This window comes from Sphaeramia orbicularis, chromosome 19 (assembly GCF_902148855.1).
Source record: "Sphaeramia orbicularis chromosome 19, fSphaOr1.1, whole genome shotgun sequence".
Taxonomy (NCBI): Eukaryota; Metazoa; Chordata; class Actinopteri; order Kurtiformes; family Apogonidae; genus Sphaeramia; species Sphaeramia orbicularis.
The window spans coordinates 2,075,132-2,099,668 of NC_043975.1; the positions used below are offsets into that span (position 1 = coordinate 2,075,132).

The 24,537-nt window shown below is 36.2% G+C and overlaps 1 protein-coding gene and 1 long non-coding RNA gene across 2 annotated transcripts; both read right to left on the reverse strand.

The window, feature by feature from the left end:
- Positions 1-6,382: 6,382 nt before the first annotated feature.
- LOC115439519 (uncharacterized) lies at positions 6,383-6,851 on the reverse strand. The gene is made up of 2 exons (XR_003938263.1): positions 6,810-6,851; positions 6,383-6,685 (listed from the first exon to the last, which is right to left on the reverse strand). It is a non-coding gene; the product is annotated as an uncharacterized LOC115439519 (long non-coding RNA).
- Positions 6,852-8,027: 1,176 nt separating this feature from the next.
- On the reverse strand, positions 8,028-16,313 carry smim36 (small integral membrane protein 36). Its single transcript, XM_030163354.1, has 2 exons — positions 15,511-16,313; positions 8,028-8,197 (listed from the first exon to the last, which is right to left on the reverse strand). The coding sequence occupies exon 1, from the start codon at positions 15,986-15,988 to the stop codon at positions 15,668-15,670; it is 321 nt and encodes a 106-aa protein (XP_030019214.1). The 5' UTR covers positions 15,989-16,313; the 3' UTR covers positions 8,028-8,197; positions 15,511-15,667.
- Between the last annotated feature and the right edge of the window lie 8,224 nt (positions 16,314-24,537).

Genomic DNA, 24,537 nt, shown 5'->3' on the forward strand with positions numbered 1-24,537 from the left:
GGGTCCATCTGTCTCAGACTAAAACATGGTTAAAACAAAGTAGGTGTTTTAAACCCAGTGTTAAAGGAGATCAAACCGAACTGAAACATGCTAAATGTCCGCTCAGAACCCCAACCTGCTGCTCTGTTTATTATTCACTTCAGTCCTGTGTGTGTCAAACCTGCTAAAGTCAAATATTCATCAGATCAGACCATTTCCTCCCAGTCGAAGGCAGCAGAGGCGGAGGTTTGTTCATCCACCTGTTCCAAACCACTGACACAGAAAGGATTTACCACAGACCCAAGCAGAAATACACCCAACAGACGGGTTTAAAACAGATTTTATAAAGACAACAAACAAGTTAAAGCACGCATCACCTGTTTTTAACGAAGAAATAAAACAAATACTACATGCTAAGATCTCGTAGCTATTACTGTTTTTAAAATTAAGACAGGATTTCGTCTGTAGAAGCTGTTAGCACGCTAATATGTTAGCATATGTAAACCGCAACATTTAATAAGTTAGCATGCTAATAGGTTAGCATGTATAACCCGCAACATTTAATCAGTTAGCATGCTAATAGGTTAGCATGTATAACCCGCAACATTTAATAAGTTAGCATGCTAATAGGTTAGCATGTATAACCCGCAACATTTCATCAGTTAGCGTGCTAATAGGTTAGCATGTATAACCCACAACATTTAATAAGTTAGCATGCTAATAGGTTAGCATGTATAACCCACATCACTTCATCAGCTGGCGTGCTAATAGGTTAGCATGTATGAACCACAACATATCATCAGTTAGTGTGCGAATAGGTTACATTTATTGATTTAGGAATATGCATTTTTTCCAAAGCGACTTAGAGGGGAAAAAACAGAAATAAAAGAATAAAATACAAGAATAGATTAAAGACATAAAACAGCTGTACAATTAAAAACAGTAGGTTAGCATGTATAACCTGCACCATTTCATCAGTTAGCGTGCTAATAGATTACATTTACATTTGTTAATTTTGGCAGATGCTTTTTTCCAAAGCGACTTACAAGGGAAAAAATGAAATAAAAGAATAAAATACAAGAAAAGATTAAAGACATAAAACAGCTGTACAATAAAAACAGTGTCATACAGAAGAATAAAAAAACAAAATGATAGACTGAAATACAAGAATAGATTAGAAAGACATAAAAACAGCTGTACAATTAAACACAGGTTAGCATGTATAACCCGCAACATTTCATCAGTTAGCATGCTAATAGGTTAGCATGCATAATCTGCAATGAAATTAGTTTTAAATTGAATAAATAAACTATTAGTTGCTTCAAAATATCCTACTTTATTAAATATTTTAATAGCTCTTTTTTTTTTTTTTTTTTTTTTTTTAATAATTTTATGAATGCATCTATACTAGTTTTTCCTGCATTTCCTCATATTTCTGCACGATATGTTGAGAACCAAAGAACAGTAGATCATGTATAGGCTGTTTTTATTTAGTAAGTCCCTTGTTTTATACAGTATGTCTAGATTTGGACAATTTAATTTTAATAGACTTAATATGGGGTTTCCAACACAGTTTACTGTGACACCTAAAAATTTAGCTTCATAACCTCTTTCTATTTCCACTCCATTTAAATATAGTTTTGCATTTTCAACATTTCTGTTACCGGAAAAAATCATAAACTTTGTAACAAACACAAAACAAAACAAAAAAAGGAAGGGGTGGGCACAATAATTTTCATTTCATTTCATTTATTCATTCCAATCTAAATGATTGGAAAGGAGCAGAATGAAGAAAACGTATAATACCTGCCCCTTTCTTCAAGCATCTGCTTACATCAGATACGTTGCCATTACAGCTATTACAAGAAACAGTTTACACGATAGTCAATGCAAATAAAACAAATCCAAAATCTGTAAGTAAAATTATAAGTATTATTAATAGAAATCATGTTACGGGTAAATTAAATAAAGGACACTTTCATGCGTTCTCTCTATCGTACAGGGTATATGATGCTATGGGAGGGTGTTGAGGCGATCAAAATACAACATTAAGGGTCCCATAGCTTATGAACTTTCTAATTGATCGTCTGGTGAAGTACTTGTTTTTTTCTAATTTTAGGTAAAACATCAAATACCCAAGACAACCAGATGCTTTTGGTGGGTCAGGAGATTTCCACTCTAGAGCTGTTCTCCTCCGAGTGTGAAGGTAGGTAAAGGCATTGGTCCTGTCTGTGGACAATAAGAACTCATTAATTAGTATTTACAGTTTATGTGGACCACAGGGACATGTTTGAAAATGAAGAATTCCATTTAAAAAAAGCAAAATATCACTCCTTTAACACTTGTAGCTGTGGCTACAAATGTAGTTTACCACCACTAGAGGGGGAATGTGAGAGTGAATGAATAATGGGTCAATAACGCAAAGCGCTTTGGGTGTCTAGAAAGCACTATTTAAATCCAATCCATTATTATTATTATTATTATTATTATTATTATTATTATTATTATTATTATTACTTACAGGAAATTCACAAACAACAAAAAATTCCAGAACTGTTCATAGTGTTATTTAGCAGAACTTCATAAACCGGTTTATTTTATAACATGAAGTGCAGAGTGAGTATAATACGCTCACTTGGATACTAGACGGTAAATCAGACATGGCTTGAACAGGGTTTGTTACTGTGGTGTGTTCACTGACAGTGGGACTCTTTAGCGTCCTGTCCTTTACCATCAGTCTGGATTAAACCTGACGTCATGGACAGTTTTTCGTCAGCGTTGCGTGCAGCGAAGCCCAGTCCGGTTTCTGAACCAGATCAGACCTGAACGCCACAAAATCTGACAACCTGAAACTTGCATAACCGAAAAAAAAAACAAACAAAAAAAAACATCAGCAGCAGCAGCAGCAGCAGCTGTACAGGGGACAAATGAATACATAATACATGCTCCTAATACTGTGGCACTCAGTTTATAATCCACCAACATGAAATATGGGCCTGGATAATTGTACGGTTCATATCATGGATGAAATACAGCCAATGGCGGCGGCTCTTGGCTGTTTTTATTTATTTATTTATTTATTTATTTTTTCATGTAAGAGGATTGAGTCTCGGTGGCACGAGTCCTGTAAAGTCTGGCTTGGGATCATCTGTCAAACGAGTCCAGAGCCAATGAACGGACCGAACTCAGATTAAATCTGTTTGGACAGTTTTTAGCATTTGTCTTTTTGTGTTTTTCAGTTATTACATCAGTATTTATGAACCAAAACCTTCAAACAAAAGGACAGACTGAACCTTTAAGCCTCAAACACCTGGAGGACCATTAGCAGAGTTTCGTTTTCCTGCGTTCTTTTACTTTTTCTAATGTTTTCAGCCACTGTCAAGTATCATCTGATTCAGGGTTAGGGTTAACCCTAACCTGCGAAAACATGAATAACTGTATTTTACACCAATTATTGACATGTATTAATCAGATTAACGGCTCAACAGGAATTACACAGTTTAGATCAGTAGATGGTTCTGGTTAAAGGTGGATTTTTGGGTCTTTAACCCTTTCATACCCAGTGGTCACTCCAGTGGACAGTTCTTCTACAGCTGTTCTCTTGTATATTCATGGGTTTTGTCGTTTTAATTCCATATCAGCTGACACAGTGGACGCTCATGCACCATCCCATACACTGTATACGTTCATAAACCTGATCTGCACTAACATGTTTGAGTGACAATCAATTGCTTATTATTGTTAGACTGTAATTACCAGTTTGGGGTTATTTTGATACAAAAAGTTTTTTTTTTTTTTTTTTTTAACATATTATCTCTTAAAATGTCAGAAAACATCAGATTAACTGCATGAAAAAATGTTATTTCATACTGTTCTCACAATATATCAGTAAATATGTTTCTTTACTTCAAAAATTAAATGCATGGTTTCCAGCTGAGTGGACATTTTTGCAACTCCATGAAAAAAGGGTTCACGAAAATGCTTTAATCGCATTGTTTTCTTAATGCCTAGAGGAATAAAAACACTCGGGGCGGGGGGGGGGGGGGACTTGATTAAGGCTCTCATAAGTCGTGCACGAAAGGGTTAAAGGTTTAATGTGATGCAAACTTTTGTGTCTTAAAACATTGTGCAGTTTTCTAATCATTGTCTACTCGCTGTTTCATGAATTTTATTTCACAGGTTTGACAATAAAATAACAAAATAAAATCCTAAAACATGTAGACACTTAAGTACCACACTTCTGTAGAATTTTATTCCATAGTTCAGTTTAAAACCACATCCTTAAGCTAATGTGGGATAATTACAGTAACTCTGACAAATACAAACACGTTTCCCTTTGTTCAAAGTGAAATAAAAGAAAATGTATATTGTGTGCAGACGACTATGCGTTCTTTGTACTATGATTTATTTCAAATCACATTTACAGTATGTCTTTTCTACCATTATATGGTTTAAGTGGAGCACCAAAGTCACTCTGGGAACCATCTGAGGTAGGGTGTGGAACTCATTTTAGTTCAGGGGCCACATTTAGTCCAATATAATCTGAAGTAAAATAATAACAGTAAAAATAGTAAAATGACATGAAAATGTTTACATCTATAAACTATCCTTTAACTTTGTTTTGGTGTAAAAAAAAAAGTGAAATTACAAGAAAAAGTGTTACTTTACAAACTAATCTTTCACAAGAAAATGTGAATAAACTAAAATTTAGTAAGAAAAACAGGTATGATTTTAACAATATTGTGCTTCAGGTCATTTACACATATGCATTATTACTTATAGACTGTAGTGGATCTGAAAATGTACAACATTATTTAGTAAGAGGCAGAATATTATTAAAATGGCACTGACTTCTTTTTTTTTTTCCGGACATTTCAGGTTCATATTTGTTCAGATTATTCAGACTAGTTTGTATATTTACACATTTTCAAGTAATGTCACTTTTTTTTACACTGAAACAAAGAGGAAACATTTGGTGTTGTCATTATTCATAGATTATTATTCCATTATTTACCTGGTCTGATCCACTTTAAATCATATCCTCCTGAGACCCAGGAATAGGAAAGGTTTGGCTTTTTTATATTAAACTAGAGCTGCAACCGATTAATCGACTCAAAGTGATCCAAAAAAAATCATTCAGCCACGGTTCTCCTGAATCAAAGCTTTGTTTCCTTCATTTCTCTGCTGTTAAACATTGGTTCCACTGTTGTGTTTCAAATGGATGCTTATTGTGACGCACAAATAAGCTTCGATTCATGAAAACTGCAATAGAATATTTCCCTTCAATCAATTCGAGTCGATTAATCGAATCGTGAATTTTTGCATTCACTTCAAGCGCCTAATCGATTCATTGGTTGCAGCTCTATATTAAACAGTTATCTTGATTGGAACCTGCATAATACAACAGTTTCAGGTACATTTTTAAATTATTTGTATTTATTTATTTATTTTTTAATGGAATGTCCTTGGCAATGGACAGCATTTTGTAGGTAAAACTGAAACTTTTGTTTGTCCTACAGAGGACAAACATGCACCACTGGGTCTCAGGAAGATATGGGTCTGTGTGTGGAACCTCAACTAAAATGATGAATGGTTAAATATCTTCAATGTCATTTCTGCATTTTACAAATTCATCTCATGGGCTGGATTGGACTCTTTTGGCTGGGGGGGCGGTTAGCCCCCAAGCCATATGTCTGACACCCCTTATCTATAAGGTCATGAAAAATCAATGTGAAGAACATCAAGACTCATTAGAACACTGAAGGTCATCCTTAGGCGACTTATGGGAGTCTGGTTTTTAAGTTTTTTTTGATGCCTAAGTCTATACTTTTTACTAAAAACTGAAATAATTCTTTAGTAGAAGGACTTCCAGACTTAAAGGGAAAATACTCCAACCCAAATATCATCTGTTTATTTCCTTTTGTTAGATTTATATGTAATTATGAACTGAAACTTAACCTGTGTATAAAGACACATATCGTCACTGTTGGGTGGAAACGTCATAAGTCCATTTTTGGCCTTTTTTTTTATTTATTTTTTTTTTTATCATAAAATCATAAATAATCAAAAACAGACCTATTGGTTGGCCTGACAGTTTTAAAAATATTTAACCAATGGAAAGTGTTGAAAATGGCTCGTGACTACATCTCTGAACTCCATTTATTTATTTTGAATATGCATCGTTTTTGCAGTTTCCTGAAAAATAACCGTGTTGGACATAAGAGGTTTCCACCCGACAGCGTAGATATTGTAGTGTTTTCCCTCCGTGATGACACTCAAACACAACATGTAAGTGGTACGTTACAGGAATTAACTACTGCGTCCTGTATATTGTACTAAAGTTTTATAGATGATGCACATTTTCCGGTTCTTTTGCTGCATTTACACGTTGTGTTCAAACTCCTGTTTTTGAGTTTTTTAATTTTGGGACACAATTTTTAGAAAGTCATAGACCATGGAAAGTTGTTTACAGTGAAAATACTTAATGTTAGAAATGATGATGTAGATGTAAATCCACATATTTTTTCCTGATTCCTTTGTCCCTTTTCACAGGAATATTTCCAGAAATAAAGGGAAGATGTCTGGAGCAGCTTTTGTGAAGGTAAATCCTGCTTTTTATCATAAAACTGACTGAAACTCACCTCATTTTATCCACTACATGGACAAAAGTATGTGGACACGTTGAATCCAGGTGTTTCTTTTTTAACTTTTTTAACAGAACATTCATCCACACTAAAGTATGTTCTGAGATTCCTCATTAACCTTTAAGTACATTCACTGTGTGGACTGATGTCTGTGGACATACTGAATTCAGGTGTTTCTTTTCTAACAGGGGTCTGGGATCCAAAACAATAATGACTAATGTCAGAATATAGTTTTATATTATGGGATAAATATCATTGCATTAGGTCGTTTGGTTTAAATAATCTTTGTTTCCAAAATGACTCAGATGATTTGGACTGAATTTCTCTGAACAGTGATTTTTTTTTTAGTTTTTTTTTTTTTATCCGTGACTCTGATTTTAAACATTCTTCCTCTAAATTTCTAAATATTTTTCCTGCTTTGACTGTAAATAATAATTTTCTACCAAAACTAACCATCTACTTTCTTCACTTCTGACTGAGGAAGAAAATTCTACTTTTAAACACTAAGAAAAGATTGATGTTTTTATCTCCAATCCTCATGAACAGCAGGTTACAGCTGTAGACATATGTCCCAATATTTATGTCCATGTAGTTTAGAAACAACAATATTTCAATGAAAATATCTTAGAAATCTAGAGGCAGAACATTTAAAATCATAGTCATGAATAAAAAAAAAAAAGTTAAAAAACAACACAAAGTCAATGTTGAAAGAAATTCAGTCCAAACCATCGGAGTCATTTTAGAAACAGAGATAATTTAACCCAAACTAACCAATGCACTGATATTTATCCCATATATAAAACTATATTCTGACATTAGTCATTATTGTTTTGGATCCCAGACCCCTGTTAGAAAAGAAACACCTGAATTCAGTATGTCCACAGACATCAGTCCACACAGTGAATGTACTTAAAGGTTAATGAGGAATCTCAGAACATACTTTAGTGTGGATGAATGTTCTGTTCCACTTCAGAATCCAAATGCATTACAGTTGAAAAGGTTGAATTTTCTAAACTTTCACCCTTTCACTGACACCGAATCCAACCACGTCCTAACAACAGAAGCAGCAGCTGAATCCGGTCACATGTCAAATTGAACTCCCTCGTCTAAAAACACACCTCTGTCCAACCCCCAGTTTTAAAATGGTCCAGTGTTTTGACAGAACTCAGATGTCCTTAAAGGGTTAAAGTCGAACCAGGAAGTGTTTAAAGTCCTCACACTGGACTCAGTGGACGTCTGCAGACTGGACCTTCAGTACTTAAGGAGGATGAGTTCTACATGAGTCCTCAGGGGTCTCTGGGTCTTCAATCTCATGGGTGTCCATCAGACTGGTCTGATCGGCGTCTGTTTCGGTTCTGTCGTGTTCTGGTTTCAGTTCAACGTAAACGTCTACAGATAGTGTTGACGTTCACCTCGTCACTGTCTTTTCCTTAAACTGAGTCCCATGTGGACGTGTTCAGGTCCATGGTGGTCCATGGTGGTCCATGGTGTCCTCCATCGGTCCCATGTTCTGCAGGTGGACAGGTGGGAGTTGCAGGGGCTTCTGGGATTTGTAGTCTTCTCAACAGGAGACCCTTCAAAACCAAAAGAACAAATTAGTTTCATGGTTCCATGTTTCAGTTTGACTGTTACGTCCATTTATTTTACATTTTTAAGATAATTAAATAAAATACTACATATGCTCAAGGAATGGAACCAATAATAACATGTCAGTGATATGTCAAATACCAGTTTGCTTATTTTCATTTTTTTGTAACTTTTTCTTTATTGGAAATCACAGGTTATCACATGACCCTCAGCTACCATTGGACAAAAAAATAAAAATAAAAAGATATACAGTAACATAATACATTTGTTATTGTACAAGATTGTACATAGAATAGGTTGGTTGACATGATAACCATTAGGCTGAAAAAACACTAAGAAATTATTAATAATAAAAATAAATATTTAAATAAATAAATAAATAAGTCACAGTTTGCTTATTTTCCTTCCCTTATCCTTTCGGTATCTGCCCATAGATGCTCTTCATAATCACTAAAAGTGCATAATCTGCACAGCGCTGTAGTAAGGTCAAAATATTTTCATAGGTTTTTTTTTTTAATCTTTTGCCATGTTTTTTTTTAGTATTTCATCAACTTGAGCCATAAATAAAAATACCAAATACTCAAGAACGGCCTTTTTTTACACTTTAAAACTGCGAGAGACTTTGATGACTAATTTTTCATCAAATCTGTGAAACCTCAGTCATAGCCTAAGTATCAAAGTGCCATCCACCATGAACAGATCATATGTTTACATCCAGAGCTGGGAGGTCACTTGGGCATCTTCAGAATTTTGTTGCGACGTGCATTGTGGGAAATGCTGATTTGCTCCGCTGTCTGGCAGCGGCAGCTGCTACAGACACGAGGCGGAAACGGCAGGAGCTCCCTTCCCTCTATGCATGTTCCTCCAGCCGTTTCTGCGTTTCAGCTGTTTCTGTGTCGTGTTTTTTTCATCCATATAATATCATGAGGTTGCGCTGCCTTTGTCAGGTGGTGGCTCGAGCCTTCGCCTCCCACAATGCACATTGCGACAAAATTCCGAAGATGCCCGAGTTACCTACGGGCTCTGTTTGTAAACATACGGTTTGTTTCTGGTGGATGGCACTTTGAAAGTGTTCACCGTAATGCAAGAGATACAGGTGAGTAATGACAGACAGACTGACAGATTCATGAAACTGAGGATATGACTGAAGTTTGACACATTTGTGAAAAATTGGTCACGAAAGTTTCCCGCAGCTTTAAATGCCATGTTTGTAATGTAATAAACCATATTTTTTGATGCAAAAAACTTCTTTGCACACATGTGTTTCAGTCGGTCGATGGTGGGGTGGGGGCTCAGTTGCACACATGCATTTCAGATGGGGGGTGTGCATGCGCATGCATTTCAGTCGGTAACCGCATGCATTTGTCAGTTTCTGTCCTACTTGTAATATTATGGGGGTACGCGGCGGTGCGGTCTGTGCCCCCCCCCGCAGAAGTGAAAGTGAAACTTTACACTCATTTATCTTTTCTCTACCTGAACCTTCACAAACTTTCATTTGAGGGGGTAGGACATTGTATCATATGTATCATACATATGTATCGTAAGTCTATTATACTGCGCCACAGTAAACCTATACCAGCAGAAACGCTGCAATAACATGTTCTAAAATGTGGCTCTTGTGTTTTGTGGTAAATCCAGCAGACAGTGACTAAACGACCACATCTGAAGTAGAAAAGCTTTGTCCCATAAACGTATAAATGTCATATATTTTTTATTCCACTGGTCGTGAACAGATGTTCATTTGTGCTGCTTTGTGTCTGTCGATGGATTTCCCTCCAAACAAACATCATCTTTCTTATGAGCCTCTTTTAACACCACGGTGTAATCTGTCTGATCAGGGACATCTGCTGCCGACACATCTGTAAACCTTAACCCCGTCCGTCCATCTGTCCATCCGTCCATCCGTCCTTCTGTCTGTCCATTCATTCATTCATTATTTCTCCGTCTCTGAGGCTTTACGTCCTTTCATCTCCCTGATGGAGGAGGAGGATTTAGAGGATGCCGGGCTTCGTGCATCCGGACGAGGAGCTTAGAGTCTGGACATGGGTCGGACATCGTGTGTGTGTGTGTGTGTGTGTATGTGGGGGGGGGTAAACAACAACACATGGATAAAGCCAGTCGATGCTGCTGATGTTCAGCTGTTAAACACTGTTGAACATCAGCAGGATGATGTTGTTGTGAAAATACCAGACAGTTCTCCTCTAATGTCTTCAGTCTGAAGTGTGAGATTTAAAGGGAGATTTTTGATTCCAAACAAGTTTATCTGTATCTACAAAAAAAAAAAAAAATTAACCCCTTCTACATTTTACCTGGATGAGTGTACTCTATGTTGGATCATTTATGACCATTTGATACTGTACATTTATTTCATTTTACATCTTTTTTTTTTTTTTTTTTTACTCAAATTCAGTTTCTCCAAAGAGGGTCAGGGTTCCATTGTGTATAAAAGGAATCTAGAATCAGACCAGAAAACTAAAGGACCACATTCTTCTGTAATTGTCCATTTTTACATAGATGAACTGTAAAAATGTGAAACAAACGCACAGAATAAAAACTACAGTCATGGTCATACACTAGTTTACAGCAGCAACATGGGATCATGAGTCATGTAAATAAACCTGCTGGTTTGAATTGGTGTGTTCTCTGTACACCTTAGAAGCTGAATGTGGAACCTGAACTAAAGTGAGTTCTAATGTTCTAAGGAAAAATACATGTCATTGTGTTTGGAAAAAAGTGAACGACATCAACCAATCAGATGTGTATAGTTGTAATAGTTGTATATATTTGTGTATAGTTTTGTTAGTTGTAAAAATACTTTATTGAACATGTTTCATCATATTTTGACACCAGATTGTTTTTATAATTAGTTGTATATAGTTGTGTGTGTGTGTGTGTGTGTGTGTGTGTATGTATATATCCTGTACATATATATGTGTGTGTGTGTGTATGTATACATATATATATGTATGTATGTATGTATGTAATGCTGCATTCCAGAGTCCTGGGAGATGGGAAGTTTCTGCCATCCAACTCGGTCAAATGCAACGTCTGTCTGGACCGGAGGTCCTAGTTACAAAGTGAGTCCAGATCGAAGTACCCCAACCTCACAGTGAACTACAGTGTGATGTCATCACAACAGTGGCGACGCAGTGTGCAAGTTTGCAATGAAAAGAACCTTCACAGTGTATAAGTAGCTCATCCGTCATTTGGCCTCTTCCGTCTCGTTTGTGTATATGAAAACACTGTAGTGTCCACAGTCAGAATGTCTGTAGTAACAAAGCACACAGGAGTTTAGATCTGCCATCTCCATATTTGTTGTTTATGTTCAACATGGATCATCTGGAACACTTTGAGGTGGGATGGAGTTAACTCTGAGTGAGATATATTCTATGGAATGGAGCTGGAATGGAACTCTTCCAAAATAAGTAAATAAAAAAGTGAAAAATCAAAAAATTAAATTAAAAAAAATTAAAAAAAATAGAATAAAATAAATAAACGGAACTCTGGAATGCAGCATAACTCTAACCCTAGCCGCTAATCGTGCTAGCCGCTAATCGCGCTAATCATGCTAATCACGCTAATCACGCTAATGGCGTGTTATTTTACGCAGCGTAAAATAATAAAGCTTATAATGTGTACAGATAACACACCAGTTAAAAGTGGCATGTTATCTGTACACAATTCAGGATATCATGTTGGGGACTGAACGTAGAAAACCGTCAGATTTTAACGTCTTTTATTTAGAATTAAAGACACCACGGAGGCTCCATTTAGAACTCTGTTCACGGAAACATCCATCATGCATTGCAGCTACAAAATCCCAGACTAAACCACAGTGTAGACGCGTAAATATAATTAGTTTATCAGCGTCGAACCGCAGACTTGAACTAATTCCTAAGTTTGTGTGTGTCCCTAATGTGATTAAACAGATGGATCGGACTCATATGTGGAAAACATCAGTAAGAAGTGACTTATGTGTTTGCTAATGCACGCTGGATTATATCAGCCAGTGTTGGCACATTATGTCCATGTATGTATGAGATGAACAGATGTTTGGATGCACAACAGTCCAGCAGATGTGGATTATTTCTGCATTTCACTTATCTGTTAACTCTATGAATCTAATGGTCGTCATTTTACGTCTGAAATTTCCTCTGATTTTTTGTTCGGAAGCGTCTGAAATGTTGTTTAAATCCTCCCGGGACTGGCAGACGTCAACGTGAACAGACGTTTGTTGTTTTTCTTATGACCGATGTACCAGAACTGATGTCGAACACAATATCAACGTCCAGGGAAGCAGATGTGATGGTTGAACCAAAAAAAAAAAAAAAAAAACCCCACAGACAGTGTTCCTGGGGGAGATCCTGTCTGACGCAAGGATTCCAAAACCCAAAACTCTCCCCAACATCAACTCAGAATTAAAACTGTACTTTAAATCAAACAGTTTCACCTTCATGTATCCGGGTGAGCATATTATGCACACTCTGTACTTCATGTTGTAAGAGGTTGTATTATTTTTCATAGTTAGTTTTAGGTTGGAATTCAAAAGTTGTTGGTTTTTTAACCTGATTTTTAACCCATAAAGACCCAAACATCCACCACTGACCAAAACCTTCTACTGATCTAAAATGTTTAATACCTGTTGATCTGCTAATCCTATTAATACATATAAATAATTGGTGTTAAATGAAGTTTGACATCTTTTCATGGTCATCAGATAAGCTATAAATTGAAAAAAAACCTGAAAATAAAAATAATAAAATAGGCAACAAAATGTAGAAAAAGAAACATAAGTAACAAAATTAACAAAAACAAATAAAATAATAAATAGAATTAATTAAAAAATTACAAGATATGACCCATTTGGACGTTGAGGGTCTGTAGTTACCATGGAAACACCGTCATCTTCTACAACATTGATTCCCCAGTAAAACCCATGGAGTTGGATCAATGACAGTGGATGGACACACTGGGTTTATGTACAATAATAAGCAAAATGAACAAAAGTGAATAAAAAATAAATAAATATATAAATGATGTGAACAAATAAGCAAAAGTTTTACTAAAATTAAGTTAAAAAAAAAAAAAAACTAAATTAAGCAATAAAATGTACAAAAGTGAATATATAGTTATAATATATAATATAGAAGAATGTGGAAAAATATAATATTATTGTGTGCTGCCTATTTGCAATTAATTAAATACAGACTATCATGATAAGGAGATATTTTCACATTTATTAATGATTGTATTTGTAGTAAATACTTAAAGTGCATATAAATATTACAGTTTATATTTGGAAAAAAAGGTTGATTATGCAAATATGATTGTGTGTGAGGTGACCAAAAAAAGTGTATGTCAGTGGTTTGTACAGATGTTTTGTATTATTGTAAAAATGTATTGAAAAAATGTGTTATCAAAGCAAAGGAAGCAGAATTTAATTACTAGTTGGTAAAAAGGGGGTGGAGTCTATGTTTTAAATTTTGTTTGACTATGTTTATCTGATGATTCTGTGCTCGAAATAAAACTAAACTAACTAACATGCCAGGATGAACAAATTAAAAATAGCTAATCCAATTTTTTATGTAGAATATTGAGAAAAAAAAGTTTTTGGTGTTCTTTTTGCATCAAAAAATGTGGTTCAACATGACAAACATGGTATTTAAAGGGTTAAAAATATGGCCGTTGTTGGGTATTTGGTATTTTTGTTTGATGAGGACAGTAATGGTGTGTGTGACTGTTTTGGATGCATGAGTGGAGGGTTGGATGTGAAGGATTATGTCAGGGATCAGATGATGATGTTCTGCCAAAAAAAGGGGAAAAAAATGTATTTTACGTAAACACTGTAAATGATCAACTTTTCTTCAGTGGTTTTTCCAGTCGTTGGTTCCTGTTTGGTTTCTTGGCATCACTTCCTCTGTGTTTGGTTTAATTTAGTTTTAATTGTTTTGATTGGTTTGATTCAGTCTGAGTTTTGTTTGTTAGAGGTTTTTTGGGTTTTGGTTTAGTTAGGCTTCAACTGTATTTGCTTTGGGTTTTAGTTTGGTGTGGGTTTGTTAGGTCGGGTTGGTTTACATTGGGTTTAACTTTGGTTTGTATTTTATTAGGAAGGGTTTGTTTTTATTTTAGGTTTGGTTGGATATTGGTTCGGTTTGGGTTGTGGGTTTATTGGGTTGGATTCTGGTTTAGTTTGGTTTGATTAGTATTTGGTTTTTAATTGGGTTAGACATTTGATTTTGTTGGTTGTGTTTGGTTTTAGTTTGGGTTTTCATTGGGTTTGGTTTGGTTGGATGGTGGTTTAGTTCAGGTTTTTTTGGGTTGAGTTGGAATTGACTATGGTTTAGTTGGATTTTGGTTCAAAATGTGGTTGGATGTTGGTTTGGGTTAGTTTAGGTTCTGTTGGTTTTGGTTTTATTTGGGGTTTTTATTGGGTTTGGTTCGGTTGGATGCTGGTGTGGTTTAGATTTTTTTTTTGGTTGAGATGGAATCGACTATGGTTTAGTTATTTTTATTGGGTTTGGATACAAGGTGGTTTGAGTTAGTTACATTTTTGTTGGGTTTTGGTTTTATTTGGGGTTTTCATTGGGTTTGGTTGGTGTGGTTCAGGTTTTTTTGGGTTGAGTTGGAATGGATTTTGGTTTAGTTATTTTTATCGGGTTTGGTTGGATGTTGGTGTGGTTTAGGTTCGGTTTTGTTTTATTTGGGGTTTTTTGGTCAGATGCTGGTGTGGTTTAGGTTCGGTTTGGTTTTATTTGAGGTTTTTATCAGGTTCAGTTGGATGTTGGTTTGGGTTAGCTTAAGTTTTGCTGGGTTAGTTTAGTTTTTGTTAGTTTCATTTTAATTGAGGTTTTTATCGGGTTTGCTTGGATGTTGATGTGGTTCAGGTTGGGTTTTGTTGGGTTTTGTTTTATTTGAGTTTTTTTTTTTGATCAGATGTTGGTGTGGTTTAGGCTGGGCTTTGTTTAATTTTGGGTTTTTTTGGTGGGATGCTGGTGTGGTTTAGGCTGGGCTTTGTTTAATTTTGGGTTTTTTTGGTTGGATGTTGGTGTGGTTTAGGTTGGGTTTTGTTTAATTTTGGGTTTTTTTGGTTGGATGTTGGTGTGGTTTAGGTTGGGCTTTGTTTAATTTTGGGTTTTTTTAGTGGGATGCTGGTGTGGTTTAGGTTGGGTTTTGTTTTAGTTTGGGGTTTTTTTTGGTTGGATGTTGGTGTGGTTTAGGTTGGGCTTTGTTGGGTTTGGTTTTATTTGGGTCTTTTGGTCAGATGTTGGTGTGGTTTATGTTTGGTTGGGTCAGTCCTTACCTCCTGCTGGTGTCCTCAGCTTCTCATCATCCAGTTTTGTTCAAAAATAATAAAAACATCAGTTCAAAACTAAATACTGTTCACAAAGTGACAGAACAGATCTTCACGGTCGTCCATCAGACCTTCCTCCTCCTCCTCCTCCTCCTCCTCCTCGTCTTCAGACCAGAGTGCTCCTCTTCTCCCTCTCTCGGTCCCGGTTCAGGTCCGGCGTCTGCAGCTCACCGGGTCCCGCCGCCGCGTTGTTGGGTTCGTAACGTGACGAAGCCGGCGAGTTCTGCATGACAACCAGGCGAATGGGCGACTGGCTGGGCGGCGCCGGGGCCTCGGGGGCGTACTCTTTGGTGGGATCTTTGCCCCGGCAGTCGTAGAGGATGCAGGAGATGAGGAAAACCAGGAGCAGGATGACATAGCTGGCAACCAGGATGATGAGGTTCAGGGTGACGGGGTCAATCTCCAGGTAGAACTCCATAAAACCCATGGTGACGCTTCATATCTCTGAGCCCCGATGATGGAGAAAAGAAAAAACAGACTAAGAAGGACGGAAAAAGATGCAAAAAAACAGAAGGCAAGCAAATAAAAATGGGGAAAAAACTCAGAAAATTAGTCAAACTAAAGAGGAAAATGTAGATAAAAAAGAAAAACAAGCAAATAAAGAAGAAAAAAACAGTCAAAAATGGACCAAATGATGCTTGGAGGCTGTGAAAAAGCCTGAGCTGATGGTGACGGATGGACAGCTGGTTGGAAAGAGAGCAAAAGGCAGCAGAGATGAAATGAGAGGATCAGCTGATGACGGAGGGGTGGGGGGGTGGGGGGGGGTCGCAGCTTTGTGCTTTAAAGGACGTTAATCCGCGCTGCTCCTACAACCTTGAATTTCAGCAGCCAATGATTAAAGCTGCTCAGTTTTAATAACTTAAGCCACTGTTTTGGGTTTGAACTACGCATAGAAAGCAATGAACAAAATTACACTCTGACAAAATGGAGGCGAGGACTCCGACACACCTGTTCGACCGCCGCCGAACGGAGACTTTTAGGGGATTTTCCAGTCATGTAATGTGTATTAAACCACTGCTTTATTATTATGTCACTGTCGGTGATTATTCTGACATTAGAAATGAAATTAGATTAAAAGCATATAAGGTCATAGCGTGACATTTTTAGAGTTCGGATGTGAAAAGGCATCCTGCTAATGACAATGACAAGAGCTCAGCCTTTTATGTAACTCTCACCTTTTTTCCCCCACTTGTTTTTGTTATTTTTATATTGTTACATCATTTTTGTCTTGTGTCTTGTATGCGTTTTTCATCGATTACGTAAAATGTCGTTGTAGTAGATGCCATTTTGTAGATTTTTTTAAAAAACTAGTTAATGAAAAAAACAAATGGGTTTGAGTTGGAGTTTCAGAAGAATCATTCAGACTCAAGTGGAAATAAAAGTTCACTTTTCCTGTAGTTTTCTTAATGATGTGTTTATTTGAACTTAAACCATAATCTTTTCTTAGATTTCTTAGATCTTTTCTTTTCTTTCTTTTCTTTTCGTCAGCTATTTTTTTGTTGTTGTGGTTGTTCTTGTTATAAGTAGCCATTCTAGACAAAAAAAAAAAAAAAAAATTCAGTATAAAGGCCCGCCCCACAGTTTGACAAACACAGTATTAGTGGAACCTGTTAGGTCATGGATCCATGTATCCGGATACTTAAAGAAACTCATATTTCAATAATAACACGGATGATAACATGGTAATGATAATTATTGCAATATATACTTATATCACGAGAAGTATCACAATATATGCTCATGTCATGATATGAGCATATATTGTGATCCAGTTTTTTGGGGGATTAGTTTTGCCGATATTTATCCAATACCAACTTTTTACAATGAATTTTTGATTTAAATTTGGAGTCATTATTTCTATTTTATTATGCTGTTATTTGACTGTAGATCCCAGTTGGTCTGAATGTGGAACCTGAACTAAAACAACTATGACACCTTTGACGCTTAGTATTTATTTTATTTATTTTTATTTTACCTTTATTTAAGCAGGAAAACCTCATTGAGATCAAAAATCTCTTTTCCAAGAGTGTCCTATCCAAGACAGGTAGCAGTACTTTAAATACAGGGTGGGGAAGCCAAATTTAAAATGAACATTTAGTTGTTTTTTCTCAGCAGACACTACGTCAGTTGTTTTGAAACCAAACATATACTGATGTCATAATCATACCTAACACTATTATCCATACCTTTTCAGAAACTTTTGCCCATATGAGTAATCAGGAAAGCAAATGTCAAAGAGTGTGTGATTTGCTGAATGCACTCGTCACACCAAAGGAGATTTCAAAAATAGTTGGAGTGTCCATAAAGACTGTTTATAATGGAAAGAAGAGAATGACTATGAGCAAAACTATTACCAGAAAGTCTGGAAGTGGAGGAAGCAACAAAAAACGTACCCATGCTTTTATTAAAGCTCTCAAATCCAGAATCCTAAAGGATCCAACCAAACCCATGAGAAAAATGGCAATTGAACTTGAGGTAGACAACAAGAGCGTTAGAAATGCAGTAAAATATGATTTGAAGTTCAAATCTTACACAAGAACACCAAAACACTTGTTGACAACAGCAACAAATCCAACTTTAGCAATTTTTGGGAATCATGTTTATGGCCGCCTTCTAGCCCAGATCTAAACCCTCTGGATTCTGCTGTTTGGGGCGTTTTAGAACATGCTACCAATAGAACATCACACAGCAATGTCGATTTTCTTAAAGATACTGTTAAAGAAGAATGGGAGAAGTTGTCACCTGAATATTTGAGGAACCCTTGCGCAAGTTTCAGGAAGCGTGTGAAGGCAGTTATTGAGAAAGAAGGAGGACACATAGAATAAAAACATTTTCTATTTATACATTTTCTTGTGGCAAATAAATTCTCATGACTTTCAATAAACTAATTGGTCATACACTGTCTTTCAATCCCTGCCTCAAAATATTGTACATTTTGCTTCCCCACCCTGTAGTTACAAAGTTTCATACATAAAAACGAAAACAAGTTTTCAGTACATAAACACACACAGTCAAGTCAAACCTTCCAAAGTCAACTTTGCTGAAAGTGCCCATGAGATGAAGACAAAGTGCATCAGATAAAACGTCTGCAGACAGATGTCTCCCTCTCTAAGTCGTACAACATCCTCTTAAGTGTTCAACAAAACCAGATCCTTCAGTTTCAGGTGTTTTTGTAGTTCGTTTCAGGTGAACGGGGCCGCAAACCTGAAGTCCTTTTTCCCCTGTTCAGTTCTAACTTTAGGAACAGACAAAAAGAAAAGATCCTGAGAACGAAGATTATAGTTGTCTGTGGTTCTCCGACTGATGTAGGTTAGAAGGTCGGATGGAGCAGACCTAGAACAGACTTATAAATTAGAATATGCCAGTGACTCAGTCTGTGAGCCGACAAAGACCATCCTACACGATCATAAAGCAGACAATGATGAGTGAGAGATTCTTTATTATGCTGTTATTTTACTGTAGATCACAGTTGGTCTGAATGTGGAACCTGAACTAAAACAACTATGACACCTTTGACTCTAAATGACTTTAGTATCATTTTTGCACTTTCCAAATTCATACTTTAGGCCAAATTAGAACCTTTGGTGGGTCGGTTTTGGCTCATGGGCCGTATGTTTACCACTGCTGTAGCTGGTCTATAGGACAGGTCCGTCCAGGGATTATATGAGGGTGCGTTCAGTGCCGTTTCTGATGCACACATCAGTGGGTTACTCGTGGGTCGGGTTGGGGCGGGTCAAAAGAATGTCAGTTTATTTGTGGGTTGGGTCAAATAATTCCACAAAAGCCTCGTGGGTTGAAAAAAACCCAACTCGTGCATCACTACCGTATGAACCTCATAATGAATACACGCAGACCTGAAAGTGAAGGTGAAATTTATACAGGGCGTGTCAAAAAAAACTATGCATTTTGAAAAATTACCCCCAGTTCTGCATTTGATAATTTGGGGAATTTTGTTTTCTGGACATCGGTAGGTCAGGGATTGGTGGATATTTGTCCACATTTACAGACCCAGGTTTTCATGAGTGAGCAGGGGCAAACTGCACAGTCCAAGTTAAAACTGGTTTGTGCGAAGTAGCAGTGGGATTTAAATCCAATCAAAGGTCATGGGAGGGGCCAAGGGGAGGGGCCAATGGGCATCCATCTTGTTTTCCACCTAGTGACCAGGTTACAGCATTAACACTTTGGACATCATGTCAGTTTCATTTCTTTGCCCATGGCAGCTGTTCCTGCCTTTCAAAGTTAATTCAACTTGTTTAGGCCTGAAAATGTCACTGAGTACAGGACAAGTTAGGGTTAGGGTTACCCACCACCACCACCAATCCCCTACCTACCGACGTCCATAAAAGAAAATACCAAAAATTATCAAATGCGGAACTGTGGGTAATTTTTCAAGATGTATAGTTTTTTTGATACACCCTTTAGATGCTTTACTAATTCCTTTAAGCCTCACACTTTTCTGGGCCAGGAAGAGTCCCCCCCCCCAAGAGCTGGGCCTGGATCGGCCCAATCTTGTGACTAAATACGATCTTCTAAAAAAAGACAGATCGGCAGCCGATACCGATCTTTACATCAGGTCAGGACATCCCTACAATAATTGTGGTTCCAGATGCCTGATATTAAATGTTTAGTGTATTTGTAGATCTGCTGGGATCTGTACGTTATAATATACATGTGGAAATGATAAACGGAGGTAAAATATTGGTAAAATTACACAGATTTTGCTTTGGAAATGTCAGGCCGTTCATAGATGTTCAGGATATTCACATTTTGTGAAATATTTTTACTTTTTACTTTACTTTTTGCACTAAATCATAGACAAACATTTGGACTTTTCATTATATTCTACTTGTTTTGCATCTTTTGTCATTCTCATGTTTTGCGTCTTTTACAACTTTTTTCAACTTTAGCATCTTTTACAACTTTTTTCATCTTGTTGCATCTTTTTTCATTTTTTCATCTTTAGCGTCTTTTACAACTTTTTCCATCTCTAGTGTCATTTACGACTTTTTTCATCTCTAGCATCTTTTATGACTTCTTTCATCGTGTTCAGTCTTTTACATTGTTGTGTATGTGTTTTGTGTCTTTTATCATTTTTATGTTTTGTCTCTTTTGCGACTTTTTTCATCTTGTTGCATATTTTGTAATTTTTTTCATCTGTAGCGCCTTTTATGACTTTTTTCATCTTGTTCCATCTTTTGCATTGTTGTCTAAGTGTTTTGTGTCGTTTGTCATTTTCACGTTTTGCATCTTTTACGACTATTTTAATCTCCAGCATATTTTACAACTTTTGTCATCTTGTTGCATCTTTAATATAATTTTCATGTTGTTATTGCGTATTTTATGACTTTGATCTAGTGTCTCAGGATATTTTTTCATCTTATTGCATCTTTTACATCGTTTTCATTTTATTGTCTTATTTTGTTTTCGTGTTGTTTTGCGTCTTTTGTGTAGTTTTCATTGTTTTCATCTTTTACATTGTTTTCATTTGGCTGTCTTTTACATCATTTTCATCATTTTTACCTTATGTCTGTTGGACTTTTCATTCTTCTGGGTTATTATGTTTTTCTTTTACTGATCCGGTCCGTTTGTTAAACTAAAACTTCTTTGACAGTCGTGTTTTAAATGATCTGAGGTGTTGACTAAGAACATGACGGTCTGAAGCAGGATGTCACATGACGCCCGTCCACCTCATGACAAAATGCGAACTCAGCAGGTCAGCTCCGTGCGAACATGTGTGTTTTCTATTTTCAGTCTGTTTTCAATGAAACGCTTTGACGTGAACGCGGTCTTCATGACTCATCTGTTCTGCATTAACATCTGAGCTGCATCTGGAACAGACTTTTCCCATGTCTTTGAACGCCTCTCAGCCCAAATATAAGACAAAGAAAAGCCTCAAATGAGTAAAAAAAAACCCAAAAAACCCAGAGTTAAAGGAGTTGAACTGGGTCTAAACCTGTGTCTGTCGACCCCTGGACCTCCTCATGTCTAAATAAAACACTGAAAAATTAAAAGAGGATATCCAGTCTGTTCAAAAATGTTGTAAAATAACAGAATCAGGAAATACCTTTCACTTAAGTACTGTCCTCGACAGCAGATGGTGAACGACGGCCCGAGGAAAAAAGGCCGAGTAAAAATAACAGAGAAGGAAAAATATAGCAAAGCGGATATTGGACTGAAGACAGAGGACACCCAAACAAGACCAGACGGACGGGGGACGGACCAGGATCCAACTGACCCGGTAAACTGAGACGGACTGTGGACCACCTCGAGCTCGGACCCGGTCCGGGTCTTTATCTGTTCCTGTTTAACTGTCAATAATCAGTGGTGTTTGTAGTCGATCTGTGTAATTACTGATATTTTAAGACTTTTCTTTATTCATCTGAACCTTCAAAAGCACAAACAGGTTTTATTTTTCATCGTAGTTCATAAATGGTTCGACTCTGTGTAGATGCTGTTTGCCCAGAGGTCAAAGGTCAAAGATCACGGTGCATTTAGGTTTGTAGGGGATTTAAAAACTGTGGCACGTTTGAACGTCGACTGTATAATACAGGCAGAGGTTTAATGTTTTTAATGTTTTTAAAGCTTTTTCAGACGTTAATGGATTTGGCTAAAACTACTTTAACTGTTTATGTCAGGAAAATGTCACATTCTGAGATTTGATCTGTTTTTCTTTAAAACCTAAAAGTATATTTATTGACTTTCATTCTTTAATCTCGTCCTAAAAACCTGTTTTCCTCTGAACTGAAGGAAATAAAACAGGTCAAATACATCACGTCATTTACTTTCACTACTTTAACACAAATACGTGGACTTTCTATTTCGTATATTTTCGACAAAGATTTGAGTTTTAATGCCTTTGAGGTGAATTATGCATTATATTTATTTTACAATATCAAGACTGAAGTAAAAGTTGAAATAATATGATGTGGAATCTATCAGTGATGTAAGAAGATGAAAAGGATAAAAAGTAAAGCAGAAAAAAAGATGAATATAACATAAAAGATGCAAAAATATCAGGATAAAAAATGATGGATGAAAAATTATGTTGATTAAATAAATAAATAAATAAATAAATTTTAAAAATCCAATGAGATGGAGATAATTCAAAGGATAAAACTGGACAAAAAGAATAGAATGTAAAAAAAAAAATAAAAAATAACAACAACAATAATGTAACAAAATAAAAATGACAAAAAACAAATTAATGCAAAAGACAAAAATAAAACAATGGGTAAGATATAATGAAAGAACTTACAAAAAAAAGAAACAGGAAATGACAAAAAACTGATTAAAAGAAAAAAAAAACATCCAAGATAATAAATTAAAATAAGAAACAAAAAAAGCAAAACCAAACAAGATAAACTGACAAAGATGTAAAATATTAAAACCTAAAAGATGCAACAAGAGGAAAATAATGAAATAATGAAAAACACATAATGACAAAAAATGATGTAAAATATGCTGCAAGATTAAAAAAAAACAAAAAAACACTTAAAACCCAATAAAACAAAGACACGACGTCATGTTTTTAACGTAGTCGACTCCTGTTTTAGACTTGTTTCTTTTATTGTTCGTCACAACTGTTTTACCTCTTGTATTTTTTTCTCCGACTCCACTCGATTTTCCATTTTCTGTCTTTTAATGACTGGACTTCACTTCCCATCATGCACCTGTGCTGCAGGATTCAGCTGGAATGAGGCTGTTGATTGACAGCGTGAATATAAGTCTGGCTTCATTAACTGTGTTCAGACTGAGGATGATGGTTTTAATGTTAAAAACACGTCTGAAACTGTGGGAAATGTTCTGTTTTTACAGTTTTTTTTCTGTTGGGTTTTCTGTATTTTATGATGATGTTCAAAATGTCTTAATGCTGTTTTCAGCCGTAGTTTGACAAACTCAGAAAAATAATCCAGACCCATTTCAGCATTTTCATTTTGTTGCGTCTTTTTACGACTTTTTTTCATCTTGTTGCATTTTTATATCGTCTACTTGTTTTGTGTCTTTTGTCACTTTCATGTTTTGCGTCTTTTTTACAACTTTTTTCATCTTGTTCAGTCTTTTACATCGTTTTCTACTTGTTTTGTGTCTTTTGTCACTTTCATGTTTTGCGTCTTTTTTACAACTTTTTTCATCTTGTTCAGTCTTTTACATTGTTTTCTACTTGTTTTGTGTCTTTTGTCATTTTTATCTTACTGGCCGACAGGCTGTAAGCTACTGTCGTCATGCGGCGTCCATTGTCATCGTCTGTCGTCCGTTAAAAAATTTCAATCGTCTTCTTCTCCGAAACTACAATTCTGATTGACTTCAAACTTGGTATACAGCTTCTTTATGATGATGTCAACAAAAGTTAGTGAAATTATTTGGATCTGGATCTGATTCTGGATTTGGTGCCACTTTGAAAAATGTCCCCATTATAACAGATAGGAAGTGGATGGATGCAGTAACTCAGTAAATCTAAATGATCTCCAGTGTAAATGTCTCCAGTCCAGCCCTGATGGGGAGATGACCCAAACATAATGTCCACATGCTGATCAGGATCTTCTTCTGGATCTGGAACTGACGCAAAATTTAACATGGGGTCTTATGGGGAAAACATTTCAAACGTCTTTTTCTCTGAAACTCCAGTTCAGATTGACTTCACACTTGGTATACAGCTTCTGTATGATGATGTCAACACGAGGGATTGAAATTATTTTGATCCGGATCTGATTCTGGATTTGGTGCCACTTTGAAAAATGTTCCCATTATAACAGATAGGAAGTGGATTGATCCAATAAATCAGTATCAATGATATCAAGTGTGAATTTGAATTTTTTACAGATCTGATCAGGAATATGAGCAAAACATGGACTATTTCTGTAATAGAATAAATACACAGAGCTGGGGGAGAATAAATGACATCTGGATACATTTCCCAAAGCTTTGAATTTGGCCGGTAAGCTACAGGGCCATTGGTCCGATTTTCATGTTTTGTCT

Excerpts from the sequence above, each read along its gene's own strand:
- smim36 (XM_030163354.1), bottom strand. The coding sequence starts at position 15,988 with ATGGGTTTTATGGAGTTCTACCTGGAGATTGACCCCGTCACCCTGAAC.